Genomic DNA, 14,983 nt, shown 5'->3' with positions numbered 1-14,983 from the left:
TAACAAAATAATATTAAATTTTAAAAATATAAATAAATAATGGCAACGAAAAGAAAAGCGGACGGCCAAGTTCCTGCAGAAGAAAGCGATCAACTTATTATTCGACCTTTGTATTAAAATACATATATATTGTTGCTTTTGTACTTAAAATTACATTTTTAGGGGTGCTGGTCAAGAAGTTGGAAGATCATGCATAATGATAGAATTTAAAGGCAAAAAAATAATGGTATGTATATTTCCTTTTATAGAAATGATACTGTCACACTTGGTTATTGCTTTTTTAGTTGGACTGTGGAATACATCCAGGTCTTACAGGTATGGATGCTCTGCCATTTGTTGATTTAATTGAAGCTGATGAAATTGATTTACTCCTCATTTCTCAGTGGGTACTCCTATATTAATTCAAGACTTATTTATATTAATGTACATCAACATGATTTCAGTTTTCATTTGGACCACTGTGGTGCTCTTCCTTGGTTCTTACTGAAAACTAGTTTTAAAGGTCGTTGCTTCATGACACATGCTACAAAAGCTATATATCGCTGGTTACTCTCAGATTACATTAAAGTTAGGTATATTTGATTAAGTTTTAGCAACAACAAATACTTATACATTAAATATTATTAGTAACATAGCTACTGAGCAGATGTTATACACAGAGTCCGATCTCCAAGCTAGTATGGATAAAATTGAAACTATAAATTTCCATGAAGAGAAGGATGTTTTAGGTATTAAATTTTGGGCTTACAATGCAGGTCATGTACTGGGAGCTGCCATGTTTATGATTGAAATAGCAGGTGTAAAGGTAACATATAAATCAGTGTGTTTTTATTTATATATAATTAGGTATATTTGTAGATTTTGTATACAGGAGACTTTTCAAGACAAGAAGACAGACACTTGATGGCTGCTGAAATACCTACAGTTAAACCTGATGTCTTAATCACTGTATGAATGTATTTTACAGTAGTTAACATCGAATATAAAACACAAAGTTTATTATTGTAGGAATCAACTTATGGTACTCACATTCACGAAAAAAGAGAAGAACGTGAGAGTAGATTTACGAATTTAGTACATGATATAGTCACGCGAGGTGGTCGATGCCTTATTCCAGTTTTTGCACTTGGTCGTGCCCAAGAATTACTTCTTATATTAGGTATAAAGTATATATTTTGTACACTTAATAACACATTTATTTGGTTGCATTTTCAGATGAATATTGGAGCCAGCACCCAGAATTACATGATATTCCAATTTATTATGCATCATCATTAGCAAAAAAATGTATGGCAGTTTATCAGACTTACATAAATGCAATGAATGAAAAAATACGGAGACAAATAGCCATCAATAATCCCTTCATTTTTAAGCATATATCAAATCTAAAAGTGAATGCACTTTTTTCTAATGTTCTTTTTATTAATTTTAATTTATTTTATTTTAGGGCATTGATCATTTTGAAGACATTGGTCCCTGTGTTGTAATGGCTTCACCAGGTATGATGCAAAGTGGTTTGTCTAGAGAACTATTTGAGTCATGGTGCACTGATCCAAAAAATGGGGTCATTATAGCAGGTAAAAAAAGTCAAATTGCATTTTTATTAATAAAATATTGTTTTGTAACGGTTTTATTTCAGGTTACTGCGTTGAAGGAACATTAGCAAAAACGATTTTGTCAGAACCTGAAGAAATTACTACAATGGTGGGGCAAAAATTACCCCTAAAAATGTCCGTCGACTACATATCTTTCTCTGCTCATACAGATTATCAACAGACGAGCGAATTTATTCGAATTTTAAAACCGCCAAACGTTGTGAGTAAATCTTTTACACCTTCAGGCAAAAAATACAATAGAATAGATTTTGACTGTGTCCTACTAAATTACATTTAAATTCTTTGAAAATACAAAGAGTTTACTTTAAGCTTTTAAATGTCTTTTCAGGTATTAGTTCATGGGGAGCAAAATGAGATGAACCGTCTTAAAGCTGCTCTACAAAGAGAATATGAAGACGATCCTAATACATCTATCCAAATACACAACCCTCGCAACACACATGCTGTAGAGTTATATTTCCGGGGTGAAAAAACAGCCAAAGTGATGGGCACGTTAGCCATGGACAAACCTGCCCCTAATAATGTCATATCCGGTATACTGGTGAAGAGAAACTTCAATTATCATGTGCTGGCCCCAGACGATCTTTCAAAGTACACAGACATGAGCATGAGTCACGTAATGCAACGTCAAAGTGTCTACTACTCGGGCACGATAAACGTGTTACGTCATTTTGTGACCCAAATCGCTGGTCTCTTAGAAACGATAGAAGGAGACAGGAAAATGAGGGCGTTTGGTAGTATCGACATAACGATCGAGAACAAGGTGGTAGTGCTTGAATGGGTGGCCAATCCGGTCAATGATATGTATGCAGACGCTATAGTAGCCGCTATATTGCAAGCCGAGAGTCTCGATGTACCCATAAAGAACGTCTCGTCAAGCGCTAAAGTCGACAGAATGCATTTCAAGGAATGTCTGATTGAAATGTTACAAGACATGTTCGGGGAGGACTCAGTACCGAAGATGTTTAAAGGGGAGAAACTTTACGTAACCGTCAACGATAAGAGGGCAGACATTGATCTCACCAATTTGGTATGTTATTCGTATGTAGTGTTTGCATAGGCCGCAGGGGTATATATGTTATATTTTTAAGGACCTGCATCAGCTTTCAATAAAAGCTTTTTATTATATAAATTCCTTGAATACTAAACTAAATTAATTAATTGTTTTATAGGAAGTTAGTTGCCCTTCAGATGAAACCTTTCAACAAATTGTACACACAGCCGTCTCCAAACTGTATCAATCGCTAGCGCCTCCGCAGGTAACAGTTTAAATAAATATGTACCTACTTTGTAATTAGTTGTAAGTTAATTGTGATAAATAAAAGTATCTTTTTAAAGCATTTTTAATTTAAAATCATCTTTTAATTAATTATGGAACATCATTATATTAGGTAATAAAATGTTGTTTGCAGTAAATCTAGGTAATAGATAAAAAATAAAAACAATAAAAGGTAAACCACTTATAGCATTACAATAATATATGATCTTTGAACATTGTCAATTTACTGTAAATAATTACTGATATAAAACCCTGAAAAATTCAAATGGAATACTTCAAAAATAAATATTATTTATCTATAATGATTCAATTAATAAAGCTATTCCCTGACCACCTCCAATACATGCTGAACCAATACCATACTTAGCCTTCCTTCTCCTAAAACGACAATAATTTCGAGATCATAAAGTGGTAAGTCCCACAGGAGATCATCACACATTTTTAACATTAACGATTGCTAAGAAAATACTAAAATTCGGAAAGTTTTTGAGTGATTATCTAGTGGTAAAAAATAAAAAGTTCTTTTTACTTTGTACTAATTACACTAATTTTGATAAATATTTAATATCCGAAAATTTCAACATTTAATATTTATTCTAAAAATATGAGTGAGTTATTCTATAGTCGGCAATTCGTTCAAATTGTATTACCTTAATTCATAGACGAGATGCGCTGTAATTCTCGATCCAGAGGCTGCCAATGGATGTCCAAGAGCAATGGCTCCACCATCTACATTCAGCTTTTCCAAATCTAGTTTTAATACTTTTGCGCAAGAGAGAGTTTGAGCTGCAAATGCTTCGTTAATCTGCGAAAAAAGATATATCTTTTATAAATAAGCAGTTTAATGTGTATAAAACTGGTTGCAATCTTTTAAAATATGACTTTTAAATGTTTCCTAGCAATACTTCACCTCAACTAAGTCGATTTTGCTTAGATCTAATCCTGCTGCCTTAAGGACATTTTGAATTGCTGGTACAGGACCAATACCCATTATACTGGGATCTACACCGACTGCAGAATATGCGACGAGTCTTGCAAGGGGTTTCAAATTGTGCTGTTTTACTGCTTCTTCGCTAGCTACTACCACAGCCCCTGCACCATCACAGATACCCTTAAAAATAATTAGAAAATTAAATTATTACATAAACGGATTAAAAAAAAGGAAACCTACAGAAGCTGTACCAGCAGTAACAAGTCCGTTTTCTTTAAACAACGACGGCAATCCTTTTAGTCCTTCCAATGTTGTTTTAGGACGCGGATGTTCGTCAACGTCGAAGGACTCTGCCCCTTTTTTACCTTTGATTTGAATTGGACTTATTTCTTCTTTGAAACGTCCACCATCTTGTGCTGTAAAAAAACAAAATTGTTTGCAATGAGTGAAAAAACATATTAGTGAAATTTATTTACCATCTTTCCAACGTTTCTGGGAGTTCAGTGAAAATTCGTCGACTTCTTGACGGGCGATGTTCTGTTGAGCCCCTAATTTTTCAGCGGTCTGTGCCATTGAAAGTTTACAAAAAGAATCTGTTAAACCCGTCCACAGACTGTCCTCGAATTGATAAGGAACTCCTAGTGTTGTCCCAAACCTAATGTTGCGTACAACAAAAGGAAACTGGGACATATTTTCAGTGCCTCCAGTCAAAGAAATATTTGCCACTCCAGTTAAAATATCCTAAGTAAAAGAAAATGGATTATTTTATAAGGAAGTCTAATTAATATACACCTTGTATATGCCAACATGATCTTGATAAATTCATTAGATACTTATCTTTTTACTTACAGAGTAAACAATTTCAAGTACCCGTAGAAAAATTAAAAGTACAAGTAATATTGTATTAAGTTATTTATTTATTTTAGTATTTATTACTAAGCTAATCTGCTACGTAAACAATTTAATGAGAGAAAAATTCTTGTCACTAATTAGGTACCTACAATATAAATTTAGAAATAGAAATAACACTTACATCTTGTTTTTCTCCAAAATGTAGCAGATTAAAAATTCAAATTAGATTCTTTCAGTTTCATAGAGCTTCTGGAAAATAGGAAAGGATAAGGTTTGGGATCATTTTTAAGGGTCAACTTGTAATTGTAAAGTTCAATTTTTTTTTACATTTAAAACTTCCATCTTTTTTTTTAATTTCAATTATTAAAGATATGTTGTCATTTAATAAAATAAAAACCAGTAAAACAATTTAAACAATAGAATGCTTTATGTTAATTTAATATTTAATTTTTTTGCATTGTGAATTATTTTACAATTACTTCACTGACTTAATATCATGTATGTAATTTAATGAATTTTATCTTAGAATTACATACATGTTTTGTTAAATATATTCAGTTAAACCCTTAATATTTTTTAAAGTTACCTGAGCTCCATTTACAATGGCTTGAAATCCAGAACCACATAATCTGTTGACATGCAGAGCAGGTTTTTCCAAAGGAATTCCAGCTTTAAGTTGTGAATGCCTTGCAATAAGTCCTCCATCTGAACTAGAATTCTAACAAAAAATAAATAAGTGCTGTAAATAATTAAATAGCTTGAAAACAGTACTCGAATTTTCTATTTTTGTCACTTACAGTTCCAACACATCCAATATTAACGGTGTCTACTAATTCTGGGCTAATATTTGCAGAGACCAATGCTGCTTTAGCAGCATGAGCTTGCAAATCAGAAATGCTCGTTTTTACAAATTTGCCCCCAAATGTACCAAATGGAGTCCTTTTGGCACCCACGATAAAAACCCCTTAAATTCAAAGATTAAACTCAGAAACTGTTTAGAAACCATTAACTTACCTTTAACAGCTGTGGTCATTTTTTGTAAAGTTATGATCTTAGAATGAATTGCAAGAAAGCAATTCCTTTAAGTGATGATAAAATTGAAGATAAACTACTTTTATAACACTGCAAATTGCCGTAAATAAAACTGAAAAATTAAAAAAATAGTTTAGAACAAAGTTCACATACAGTTCGAAGTCCAATTTACAGGTTATTTAATTCAATTACAAAAACATGTTTATTTACTTTCGACCCCTAAAGTATCGGCGACACACAATACTGGAGTGTTCATTTAAATCTAACTTGAAGGAGTACGATTTATGAAATTATTTTTAATAATCTCGATTTGTTAAACACTCCCTTGAATCGTCTGAACTGTAAACTAATTTTTGGTAAAATATTTATATAATTTAAACTGGATTTTACTTAAAGCATATACATATTTTATTATTTCATTCACTACGCAATAATAAAAACAAAACACTTTTACAAAACTTTTATTGAAGAAAATAATTTGCATTATTCTTACATATAAAACGTTGTGTTGTTCATTTTATCTTAATGACTATCCATAAATTGAAATTCTGAAAGTAAAAGAATATTATTTGGTAATGGCTTCGGTTGAGGAGATAAAACTGACAGTGTTTGCCTTTCCATATCAATATTTGTACTAAAAAAAAAACATATCAAAATCTACAAATCAAATATGCATTAATAGACGGATCGTTTAATCAAAAGGGTTCCTTTTTACAGTGTATGCTATGGAACCCTGTTCAAATTAGAAGACTTCAAAATCTTTAAACAAATTAATTAAAAACTAACTTGATTTTTGATTGGTAAACTTACACACACACAAATCCAGCTACATGAGACAGTAGCAAGTCATCTTCCTCTTTTTTGGCATAACTAACTGCCAAAATATGATGAAGAATTGCTGCATTTGGTGTAATCGGTACAATTTTAGTTAGATGATCTTCGGCTTTCATTCCTAATGGCAAACAAGAGTCAGGCAAGGGGGGGGCCCCAATTTTAAAGATTTTAACGTCAGACAACTTTAATTCGAACGTATGAGGGTACAGTGGGTTTTTGGGAGTACCATAAAAATATTCTCTTATTCTTTGGTCTCTAGCTTCGCTTCTGGAGTTTTTTGATCGTTCAACTACCTGATTAACAGAAAATTACGCAATTCATTTATTTAAAGAAATATATTCGGTTCTTACCCCTCCACTTTTAGGAATAAATACGATTTTGACAAATGATGGCAAATCTCTGACAAGTTCATTGTACAGCCTTTCTTGGTCCAAAACTAATATCACGTCTACTTCAAAAGATTTTGCATGATTAATTAATTGTTTATAGCCACCACCTTTAATCCATCCACATGTGTTAATTATCACACCTGAGGCTTTTGCTAAAAAAAGCATTTAATTATCATAATTTGCTGTTTCTGTATCTACTTTATGGAAATTCATTGCAAATAAGAAATAAAAAATAAAATTCCAGCATTTATTTTTAAATTATTTAACAATTGTTTCACCTCACAAAAGCTGCACTTCTTCTGCAAATGCCCTTGTAGGGTGAAACAGTTGTTTAAAAATAAGCAGCAGTATTTTGTTATTTTAGAAAAAACCATGACCAAATGTACTCATTTGTATTACTTTTTTTTTTAAACTACAAATGAGTACATTTAGTACTGATTAAACTATAAATATAAAAGGTTTATTAAAATCATTAAAAAACTTATGCAAATAACAACTGTTAAACTGTTGACTCACTCTTTTTATTGGATTCCAATCTTTCTTTAACAACACATGCCAACTGATTTGCTACCATACTAAATAAAGTAGAATTGGTGGATGGTGTTTTGTGTCCATACTGATAAACTAATGGAGCCTCCTGTGAAAACCCCTCATCTAAGGAAGCAGGTCTTTCAATTAAAAGGGCACCTAATGTTAAGAAATAACTTAAAACAACATTTAAGAAATGTGGCATTTTATAATATAGGTACCAATGGTTCCAGGAATGGATATTTGTCCTTGGCCTACATCTAAATCTACAAATAAAGGCCTTCTTCCCATTCGAACTGCATAGTTTAAAAGTATCTGACAAAGAGTAGATTTTCCAACATCACATGGTCCCACCACCAAAGTTATTGGACCTTTCTTATTTTCTCTTTCTGCCTCAATTCTCATTAATTCTAGGGCAGCGTGACAGTTACAATATATCACCATGGGAGTTTCTTTTGCTACATAGGTTACATCTGTCTTTCCTTTTAGTTCGAGACAACAACCCTTCCATGTAAATACTGCCACTTTCGCTCCAGCTAAGAACTCATACTGCTTTCCTTTTACTAGCTCTGTACCGAAAATTTCGGCAAGTCCAGATTTCAAAGTAACATAAGCCTTTTCACCTTTTGATTCAACTTCAAATCTCAGCTCAGAGTCAGGATCAAGTTTGAATTCTTGAATGTGCTCTTTTTTGTCCTCAGAAGTCATGACTTATTTTTTACAATATCGTTTAAAATAACTCGGCAAGTTTCCTATTTGTTTAATAAATTTAAATAACGCATTTTAATGTAAACTATTTTAGTAACAAAATGTAGGTTATGTTATTCTTCAAATTTGCTTACATTATCTATGGTCCTATTTATGGTCATACTTTTTGGATATTATTGCCCGTACCAGCGCCATAGAAGAAGAACAAGCATATACTGTGGTGGATATTGTATACAAATTGTATATCTCTAATCTATGATCAGTGCAAATAAAAAAACAAATAAAACCCAGTTAACCTAATTAATCTCAAAATATAGTCAAAAATCTAGTTTTTATCAAAAAGTAAAATGTTTGGCTGATTAATTAGCATTGAAAATAATTTTTATATGATATTTTTTAAATGCTTATTAAAATTTTCAGTATGAATGTAACATCAGCAATAGTGAAAAGATCTTCAAAGTTGAATTCTAGAAGATATATCTTTTCTTTCAGCAAAGTAGATAATACATCAAAAGTATTGCGACAACGGTTTCTGGATTACTTTATTAAAGATCACAATCACAATTTTATTCGTTCGAGCCCTGTAGTACCCCATCATGATGCCTCCTTGGCTTTTGTAAATGCTGGGATGAATCAGGTATTGTCCATGTACTAGGCAATGCAGTTCTACTATATTTATTGGTTATATTTACAGTTTAAAGGTATTTTACTTGGTAGACAAAAACCACGGTATCTAAAAGTTGCCAACTCACAAAAGTGTGTTCGTATAGGAGGAAAACATAATGATCTTAATGTGGTGGGAACCGATGGCTATCACCATACTTTTTTTGAAATGTTGGGTAACTGGTCATTTGGAAATTATTTTAAGGTACTTTGTGAATATTTTAGTAAAATTGCAACTACATACTTTAATTGCAGAAAGAAGCATGTGAATTGGCATGGCAGTTGTTAACAGAGGTGTATAAAATAGATTCTAGGATTTTATATGTAACATATTTTGCTGGAGACAAAGTATTAGGATTACAACCTGATTATGAATGTAAAGAAATTTGGAAAAACATTGGGTACATTTACTATTTATAAATTCACCATATGCTTAACAATGATTTAATCTTTTTCATTGAAGAGTGTCAGAAGATAGAATTCTACCTTTTGGTACAGGTGATAACTTTTGGGAGATGGGTACTACAGGTCCATGTGGTCCTTGCACTGAAATTCATGTAGACATGAGAGGAGGCACAAATAGAGCTCAGTTTGTTAACAAAGGCTTATCTGATCTTACAGAACTTTGGAATATTGTTTTCATTCAGTTTACCAGGTAAAATTGTTTGTAAAATAATTTTTATTGCAACATTAACAAAGAACGTCGACTTTAATTATTTAGAAATTCAGACAATTCTATAAAACCTCTGCCTACAAACCATGTTGATACAGGCATGGGGTTGGAAAGATTATGTGCCCTGTTGCAAGGAAAACTGAGCAATTATGATACGGATTTGTTTTCACCAATTTTTGTGGCAATTCATAAAGTAATATAAAAAAATAATTGTTTTTTTTTTCGTTACAGTGTGTTTTTTTTCCAGATCTGTAAAAATATTCCACCATACAGTGGAAAATATGGTGAAGCTGACTGGAACCTTTTGGATACAAATTACAGAATTTTAGCTGATCATGCTCGAATGATAACGGCATGTTTAGCTGATGGAGTAATACCAGAACAAAAGTAAACATATATAAAAAAAAATATTTTTTGGGAATTTAATATTTATATTTAATTTACAGCCAAAAATTAAGAAAAATAATGCGCAAGGCCTTTTCAGTAAGCGAGGCTTATTTTAATGTCGAGAATGGTCTTCTGAAAGAACTCACGAATTATGTTGTAGAAAAGTTAGGATGCTTTTACCCAGAAATGGAGAAGAATATAAAAACGGTAAGATAAACATTTAAACAAAATACTGTCTAAACAGTAAATATAGAAGCAGCATTTAAATAAAAGTTTTGAGAGCTGAGTTTTTTCATACTTATCTTAACTTCATTTTCATAGATACACAAAATAGTGGATCATGAAGAGGAGGTTTACAGATTGATAAGAAAAGTGTCTGCAGCGGAATGGAAAAAAATAGTCAATAAACAACCTGACTTGTCTAATTTTGACGTAGTTGAGATGCCAGGTCTAGTGGCAGCTTACAAAGAACTGAAATCGTTAAATACGAATTCGTTAACTCCTCAACTGGGTTATAAGCTGTTCGACACGTACGGTCTCGATCAAGATACAATCGAGAAACTGTCGTCGAAATTAAATAAAAAATTCGACATTGACGGTTTCAAAGATGAGCTCCAAAAGGCAAAGGCGAGAAGCAGACACGTTTCGCACTCTAATGTCGATCGTTTTTTAGATACATTAGAAAAAAGTCAAGTCCCAGTCACTGACGATTCCTACAAGTACATTTACTCAAAAACAGGAAACGGTTACAACTTTAAGCCGCTGCAAGTAACTATCCTAAGGATCGCAAAAGACGGTGAAGTTTGTGAAAAAGTCAAACCCAACATCGAATGCACTCTCGTATTAGACAAGTCGAATATGTATACAGAAGCCGGGGGTCAGCTGGCGGACCGAGGAGTCCTCGAACTTGAAAACGGAAGTCGTTTTGAAATAAACGATGTGAGAAAGGAAAGGGAGTATATACTTCACATAGGTATCCTGAAAAGCCCAAACAACACCACTTTCTTGCAAATAAACACTCAGGGACTACTTAAAATTGACGAGAATCTGCGCTTGGGCAATATGAGAAATCATACTGCCACGCATCTGTTAAATGCATCTCTGAAACGACTGAAGGGGGCTACGTGTCAGAAATCGAGTAAAGTAGCGCCCGATTGTCTCAATTTAGACGTAAGCATATTCGGATCTAAATTGACTACAGATGAAATCGAAGCTGTGGAAGTTGATATAAAAAGTGTAATTGATAGTAACACCGACGTGAGAGTTAGTGAAATTGACAGTCAGGAGTTGTTAAGCTTTGATGACGTTGTTATGGTTCCGGGAGAGATTTATCCTGAGACAGGGATTCGGTTGGTGGAGATTGCAACTGGAGAGGGATTCTTATCCAGGTATTTCTTTTTTCAAGAGAATAGTTCTCAAATAAATAATAATGTTTTAGAGAACCTTGTTGTGGCACACACGTAATCAATACAGCCGATCTAGAGGACTTTTGCATCGTGAAGGTACAGTCTTTAGGGCGAACTACCACGTCCATATATGCAGTAACGAACGGTCGAGCAATGAAAGCACGAGAAAATGGAGTTGCAGCTCTCGATAAGATTGCCGATCTTCGAAAAAGTCTGAACGATAATATTGATACGGTATGTCTTTTTGATTCGTTTAATTTTCGAAGTTGATCTTGAAAGTGTGACATTTTTAAGCCAGAAATTTTAGAGATGACTATCAAGTCGATGAACCGAAGTTTACAATGTGATGTGAACGATCCAGAGATCCTGCCCGCTGCTGTGGGAAACAGGTGCAAGAAGGAGTTGAGCAAGATGAGTAAGCAGATAGAGGAAGTTGCAAGAAGTAGTTTAAAGTAAGATACATTTTTTATAATACTTTTAATTAACATGTAAGTGACAGTATTTCTCATTACCTTGTAATAAATAAGTAACAGAGTCGTTTTTTGGGACAAATATTATAGAAATGAATGTCGATTTTGTTAAAAAATATTCATAACAAAAAAAAAGGAATTTTACCATTTATGTTCTGTTTCTTTACAGAAAATTTGTTGAAGAAGAAATGCGAAACGTCATTCAAACGAAGCAGAAAAGAACAAAGACTAATCACCCCTATATAATCCACTTTCTCAGGTGTTCTCCTATGCTAGACAGCGTGCCACTACAAAACGCCACAAAAGTCTCTTCGGATATTCCAACGCTAGTTATTTCGTATTCGGACAGTACAGTGAAAGCACGATGTTGTGTACCAAAGGTAATTTATTTCTGTATTAAACAGTGCACTTAATCTACAAAAAAAATAAAATAAAAATGTTACAGGCTATGAAAAACGAAAAGTTTGACGCACTAAAATGGCTTTCGTCTACAGTGTGCTCGGTGTTTAAAAGTAACCCTATTCCGGCAATAGGCCAGGACTTGACCCTGGTGTGCAATATGAAGAACAAAAAGGTCAAAATCAAAGACTGGGACTCTTTGCTGAGGCAAAGTCTTGCCGCGGCTAAAGAATACGTCGAGAAACATCTCTAGGTAAAGTTATTTTGTTAACACAAAAATAATAAAAACAATAATAATTTATGTTTGTTAGGTACTTGTTTGTTTTATTGTTCTATCAATAATTTAATGATAATAAAAAATAAATAAAAGAACAATCATCGAGTCATATTTATTTTATTATTAAAAAATTATAACAAATATCACAATCACCTTCAATTAATGATATTTATACACAAAATTAACAAAATACTCTCTAAATCTAAGATGAACGTCTTTGCAATAAAAATTGACTTTATATGGACAGTTTTAGAAGATAAAGTAAATCGGAATGTTTCAATTACTTTAGGAATGCTTAAAGAAGCAGTTACTACATCCACATGAAATATCTTAAATAAATTTGATATCTAGAAACGTACTTCTTTTGAGAATGTGAAATGAGGAAAGGTCGTGATGTCATGCAAATAATAAATATTTAATGTTTATAAAAAGCATATTTAAAAGCAGAAAATAATTCAGTAAGTGTTTAACGAAGTTATAAAAACAAAAGCAACAAAATACCCTTTAGCTATAAGAAATTATTTAACAGCACCCTGTATTGGTAGAACTTATTGCCCTTAATTTTGTAACACCTTTTGATTTTTTTATTGCATTAGTTGTTAGATATTTATAAGTGGCAATAAAGATAACATATTACTGTAAAATAACAAAAAAAAACATTGAGAATGAGGTACATATCATCAATAATAGTAATAATAAATAATATAGACATGAATAGCTACCCGATGAGATAATTAATTAATAAATATATACATACACATAGCCCCATCTTTTTTTAAACGTGAGCAAGATCAATATTTTTAATTAATCACTTTGCACGATAAATAAACAATTTAATTAAAAGATAAACCAAAAAACCGTCGAATTCCAACTAAAAATATAAGAAAAATTAAATTAAACAGCTTACAGTTCGGTCTTGGTCTTGTCCTGTTTTTGAAATTCTGCAGCTGAAGGTTGAGATTCAGATGGAGATTTTGATGATGATGGAGGAGTTTTAGTTCTTGTAGAAGGTTCTGCGGTTGACGCCGCTGAAGGTGATTTCTTTGTAGTTGCTGGAGGCTTAGTAGTCGTTGAAGAAGGTTTAGTAGTAGTTGTTGTACTGGCTTGTGTAGGTTTACTGGTTGTTGTAGGAGGTTTACTAGTTGTTGTAGGGGGTTTTGTAGTCGTTGTAGGAGGTTTAGTCTTTGTTGTGGGTTTAGTTGTTGTCGTTGTGGGAGGTTTGGTTGTTGTTGTAGGTTTGGTTGTTGTTGTAGGAGGTTTAGTTGTTGTTGTGGGCGGTTTAGTTGTTGTTGTGGGAGGTTTAGTTGTTGTTGTGGGAGGTTTAGTTGTTGTTGTGGGAGGTTTAGTTGTTGTTGTGGGAGGTTTAGTTGTTGTTGTGGGAGGTTTAGTAGTTGTTGTGGGGGGTGTGGTTGTTTTTTGTGCAGTGCCAGCAGAATTAATTAAATGTTGCAGTCCCGCACTTTTTAATGATATACGACCAATATAATTGTTGAAGGGAGATCCAAGCAGAAGGCTGTCTTTATAAATGAATGCTTCTGAGATGCGGGACACCTTACTTAAGTTAGTACTGTGAAGACTTTCTAGAATTTCTCCGTTTTTGGATACACGTATTATCGTGGTACGTTTTGGCGTTAAAACACCGTTTAGATGGTCACTTGCGCCAAAATGGCCGATCTGGAAATATAAAAAGTTTAGAAAAGTGATCAATAATTAAGCGACATATTACTTACAAGATGTATACCTATTTGTGCATATTCATTTGGATAAAAGTCGTCAATCAACTTTAAACCTAATTCAGGAAGTGCAAACAATCTGGATATTAATTTTCTCAGCCGTGGAAATGGAGATAATATTTGACTAATAAATGGAAAATCAGGACTTCTGCTAATGAACAAGGGGAAGAAATAACCACCCTGTCCGTCTGAATTTATGTTGTCAGGCAGGCCTGGAAGTTGATCTAGAAAAACGTCATGTGTTCCTTTCTTGGGGCCCTTTAAATAATAACGAAGAATCCGACTATTTGCAGTTTCAGCCACCAATACATATTCTTCATTTTCTGATAGATGTACTCCATTGGCAAAATGAATGCCATCAATTAGGACTGTATTCATTTGATTTTTTGGATCATATTTAATCAATCTGCATACAAATTGAGATTAAAATATTGAAATTAAAATGTTTATTAATACTCAATAATGAAAAAGAAATACAAATAGTATATGAGATTAAAATAAACAACATAACAGATAGCTAATCAAAAATCAAATAGTTACCTTCCAGTACCATCAGCAAACATATCAAACATGCCATCCTCTAAATAAAAATCAGTACTGGAATCAGACCAGTAGACATCTCCCATACTGGATACAGCAATGCCATTTGGGAGCTTTGGCTGTTTACCATCAATTTCTGTTTGCATTGATACTAATAAGATTTTTTTACCTATAACAAACAATCATCATAGTATAGTACAAATGATTAATAATATATTTAACAAAATATTATTTTTTATAATTTTAAAAGAATAATATGAATCAAA

At 32.8% G+C, this 14,983-nt stretch overlaps 5 protein-coding genes across 7 annotated transcripts in view; 2 read left to right on the top strand and 3 right to left on the bottom strand.

Moving 5' to 3' along the window:
* The window catches only part of LOC112903936 (cleavage and polyadenylation specificity factor 73-like), an 11,743-nt gene extending 8,790 nt beyond the window's left edge, over positions 1–2,953 (top strand). The window contains exons 2-13 of the mRNA XM_025975867.1: positions 27–110; positions 163–226; positions 285–382; positions 444–572; positions 628–805; positions 859–948; positions 1,009–1,159; positions 1,216–1,391; positions 1,448–1,577; positions 1,640–1,815; positions 1,945–2,646; positions 2,789–2,953. Of these exons, the coding sequence (XP_025831652.1) occupies positions 40–110; positions 163–226; positions 285–382; positions 444–572; positions 628–805; positions 859–948; positions 1,009–1,159; positions 1,216–1,391; positions 1,448–1,577; positions 1,640–1,815; positions 1,945–2,646; positions 2,789–2,887 (2,064 nt within the window). The 5' untranslated portion in view covers positions 27–39 and the 3' untranslated portion in view covers positions 2,888–2,953. The remainder of the gene's footprint in view (positions 1–26; positions 111–162; positions 227–284; positions 383–443; positions 573–627; positions 806–858; positions 949–1,008; positions 1,160–1,215; positions 1,392–1,447; positions 1,578–1,639; positions 1,816–1,944; positions 2,647–2,788) is intronic.
* A 149-nt stretch (positions 2,954–3,102) lies between these two features.
* On the bottom strand, positions 3,103–5,873 carry LOC108734407 (3-ketoacyl-CoA thiolase, mitochondrial). Its single transcript, XM_018465965.2, has 8 exons — positions 5,693–5,873; positions 5,476–5,642; positions 5,265–5,396; positions 4,303–4,567; positions 4,067–4,242; positions 3,806–4,006; positions 3,546–3,700; positions 3,103–3,273 (listed from the first exon to the last, which is right to left on the bottom strand). The coding sequence occupies exons 1-8, from the start codon at positions 5,709–5,711 to the stop codon at positions 3,192–3,194; spliced, it is 1,197 nt and encodes a 398-aa protein (XP_018321467.1). The 5' UTR covers positions 5,712–5,873; the 3' UTR covers positions 3,103–3,191.
* Positions 5,874–6,155: 282 nt separating this feature from the next.
* LOC108734369 (protein CLP1 homolog) lies at positions 6,156–8,326 on the bottom strand. The gene is made up of 5 exons (XM_018465902.2): positions 7,683–8,326; positions 7,450–7,620; positions 6,895–7,085; positions 6,521–6,837; positions 6,156–6,344 (listed from the first exon to the last, which is right to left on the bottom strand). Exons 1-5 carry the CDS (start codon positions 8,167–8,169, stop codon positions 6,233–6,235), a joined length of 1,278 nt encoding a protein of 425 aa, XP_018321404.1. The 5' UTR covers positions 8,170–8,326; the 3' UTR covers positions 6,156–6,232.
* A 119-nt stretch (positions 8,327–8,445) lies between these two features.
* LOC108734403 (alanine--tRNA ligase, mitochondrial) lies at positions 8,446–12,481 on the top strand. 3 transcript variants are annotated; one of them, XM_025975863.1, is made up of 12 exons: positions 8,446–8,806; positions 8,864–9,037; positions 9,088–9,233; positions 9,296–9,487; positions 9,554–9,698; positions 9,753–9,892; positions 9,952–10,099; positions 10,214–11,280; positions 11,331–11,532; positions 11,593–11,750; positions 11,938–12,148; positions 12,214–12,481. In XM_025975863.1, exons 1-12 carry the CDS (start codon positions 8,570–8,572, stop codon positions 12,418–12,420), a joined length of 3,027 nt encoding a protein of 1,008 aa, XP_025831648.1. In that variant the 5' UTR covers positions 8,446–8,569; the 3' UTR covers positions 12,421–12,481. The 3 variants fall into 3 exon arrangements, with proteins under 3 accessions (XP_025831648.1, XP_025831650.1, XP_025831649.1); XM_025975865.1 differs by lacking the exons at positions 11,938–12,148; positions 12,214–12,481 and having other exon boundaries at positions 11,606–11,698; XM_025975864.1 differs by lacking the exons at positions 11,938–12,148; positions 12,214–12,481 and having other exon boundaries at positions 11,597–11,690.
* Positions 12,482–12,542: 61 nt separating this feature from the next.
* LOC108734366 (adipocyte plasma membrane-associated protein) overlaps positions 12,543–14,983 on the bottom strand; it is a gene marked incomplete at its 5' end in the record, with an annotated part of 12,933 nt that continues 10,492 nt past the window's right edge. Inside the window, 3 exons of the mRNA XM_025975840.1 lie at positions 12,543–14,118; positions 14,175–14,583; positions 14,718–14,886. Coding sequence (XP_025831625.1) covers positions 13,348–14,118; positions 14,175–14,583; positions 14,718–14,886 — 1,349 coding nt within the window. The remainder of the gene's footprint in view (positions 14,119–14,174; positions 14,584–14,717; positions 14,887–14,983) is intronic.

The sequence above is a fragment of the Agrilus planipennis genome, unplaced genomic scaffold (genome assembly GCF_000699045.2).
Source record: "Agrilus planipennis isolate EAB-ADULT unplaced genomic scaffold, Apla_2.0 scaffold54, whole genome shotgun sequence".
Taxonomy (NCBI): domain Eukaryota; kingdom Metazoa; phylum Arthropoda; class Insecta; order Coleoptera; family Buprestidae; genus Agrilus; species Agrilus planipennis.
The sequence above is the reverse complement of the archived record's forward strand: the minus strand, read 5'-3'. Positions and strand labels throughout refer to the sequence as shown.

Coding starts and splice junctions, on each gene's coding strand:
- LOC108734407 (XM_018465965.2), bottom strand. Junction 3,701..3,805: donor GCAAAATCGACTTAGTTGAG/GTGAAGTATTGC, acceptor CTTTTTTCGCAG/ATTAACGAAGCATTTGCAGC. Junction 3,274..3,545: donor CATCTCGTCTATGAATTAAG/GTAATACAATTT, acceptor TTGTCGTTTTAG/GAGAAGGAAGGCTAAGTATG.
- LOC108734369 (XM_018465902.2), bottom strand. CDS start 8,169: ATGACTTCTGAGGACAAAAAAGAGCACATTCAAGAATTCAAACTTGAT. Junction 7,621..7,682: donor ATCCATTCCTGGAACCATTG/GTACCTATATTA, acceptor TCTTAACATTAG/GTGCCCTTTTAATTGAAAGA. Junction 7,086..7,449: donor ATTGGAATCCAATAAAAAGA/GTGAGTCAACAG, acceptor TGCTTTTTTTAG/CAAAAGCCTCAGGTGTGATA.
- LOC108734403 (XM_025975863.1), top strand. CDS start 8,570: ATGCTTATTAAAATTTTCAGTATGAATGTAACATCAGCAATAGTGAAA. Junction 11,533..11,592: donor TGAACGATAATATTGATACG/GTATGTCTTTTT, acceptor GACATTTTTAAG/CCAGAAATTTTAGAGATGAC. Junction 12,149..12,213: donor CACGATGTTGTGTACCAAAG/GTAATTTATTTC, acceptor AAAATGTTACAG/GCTATGAAAAACGAAAAGTT.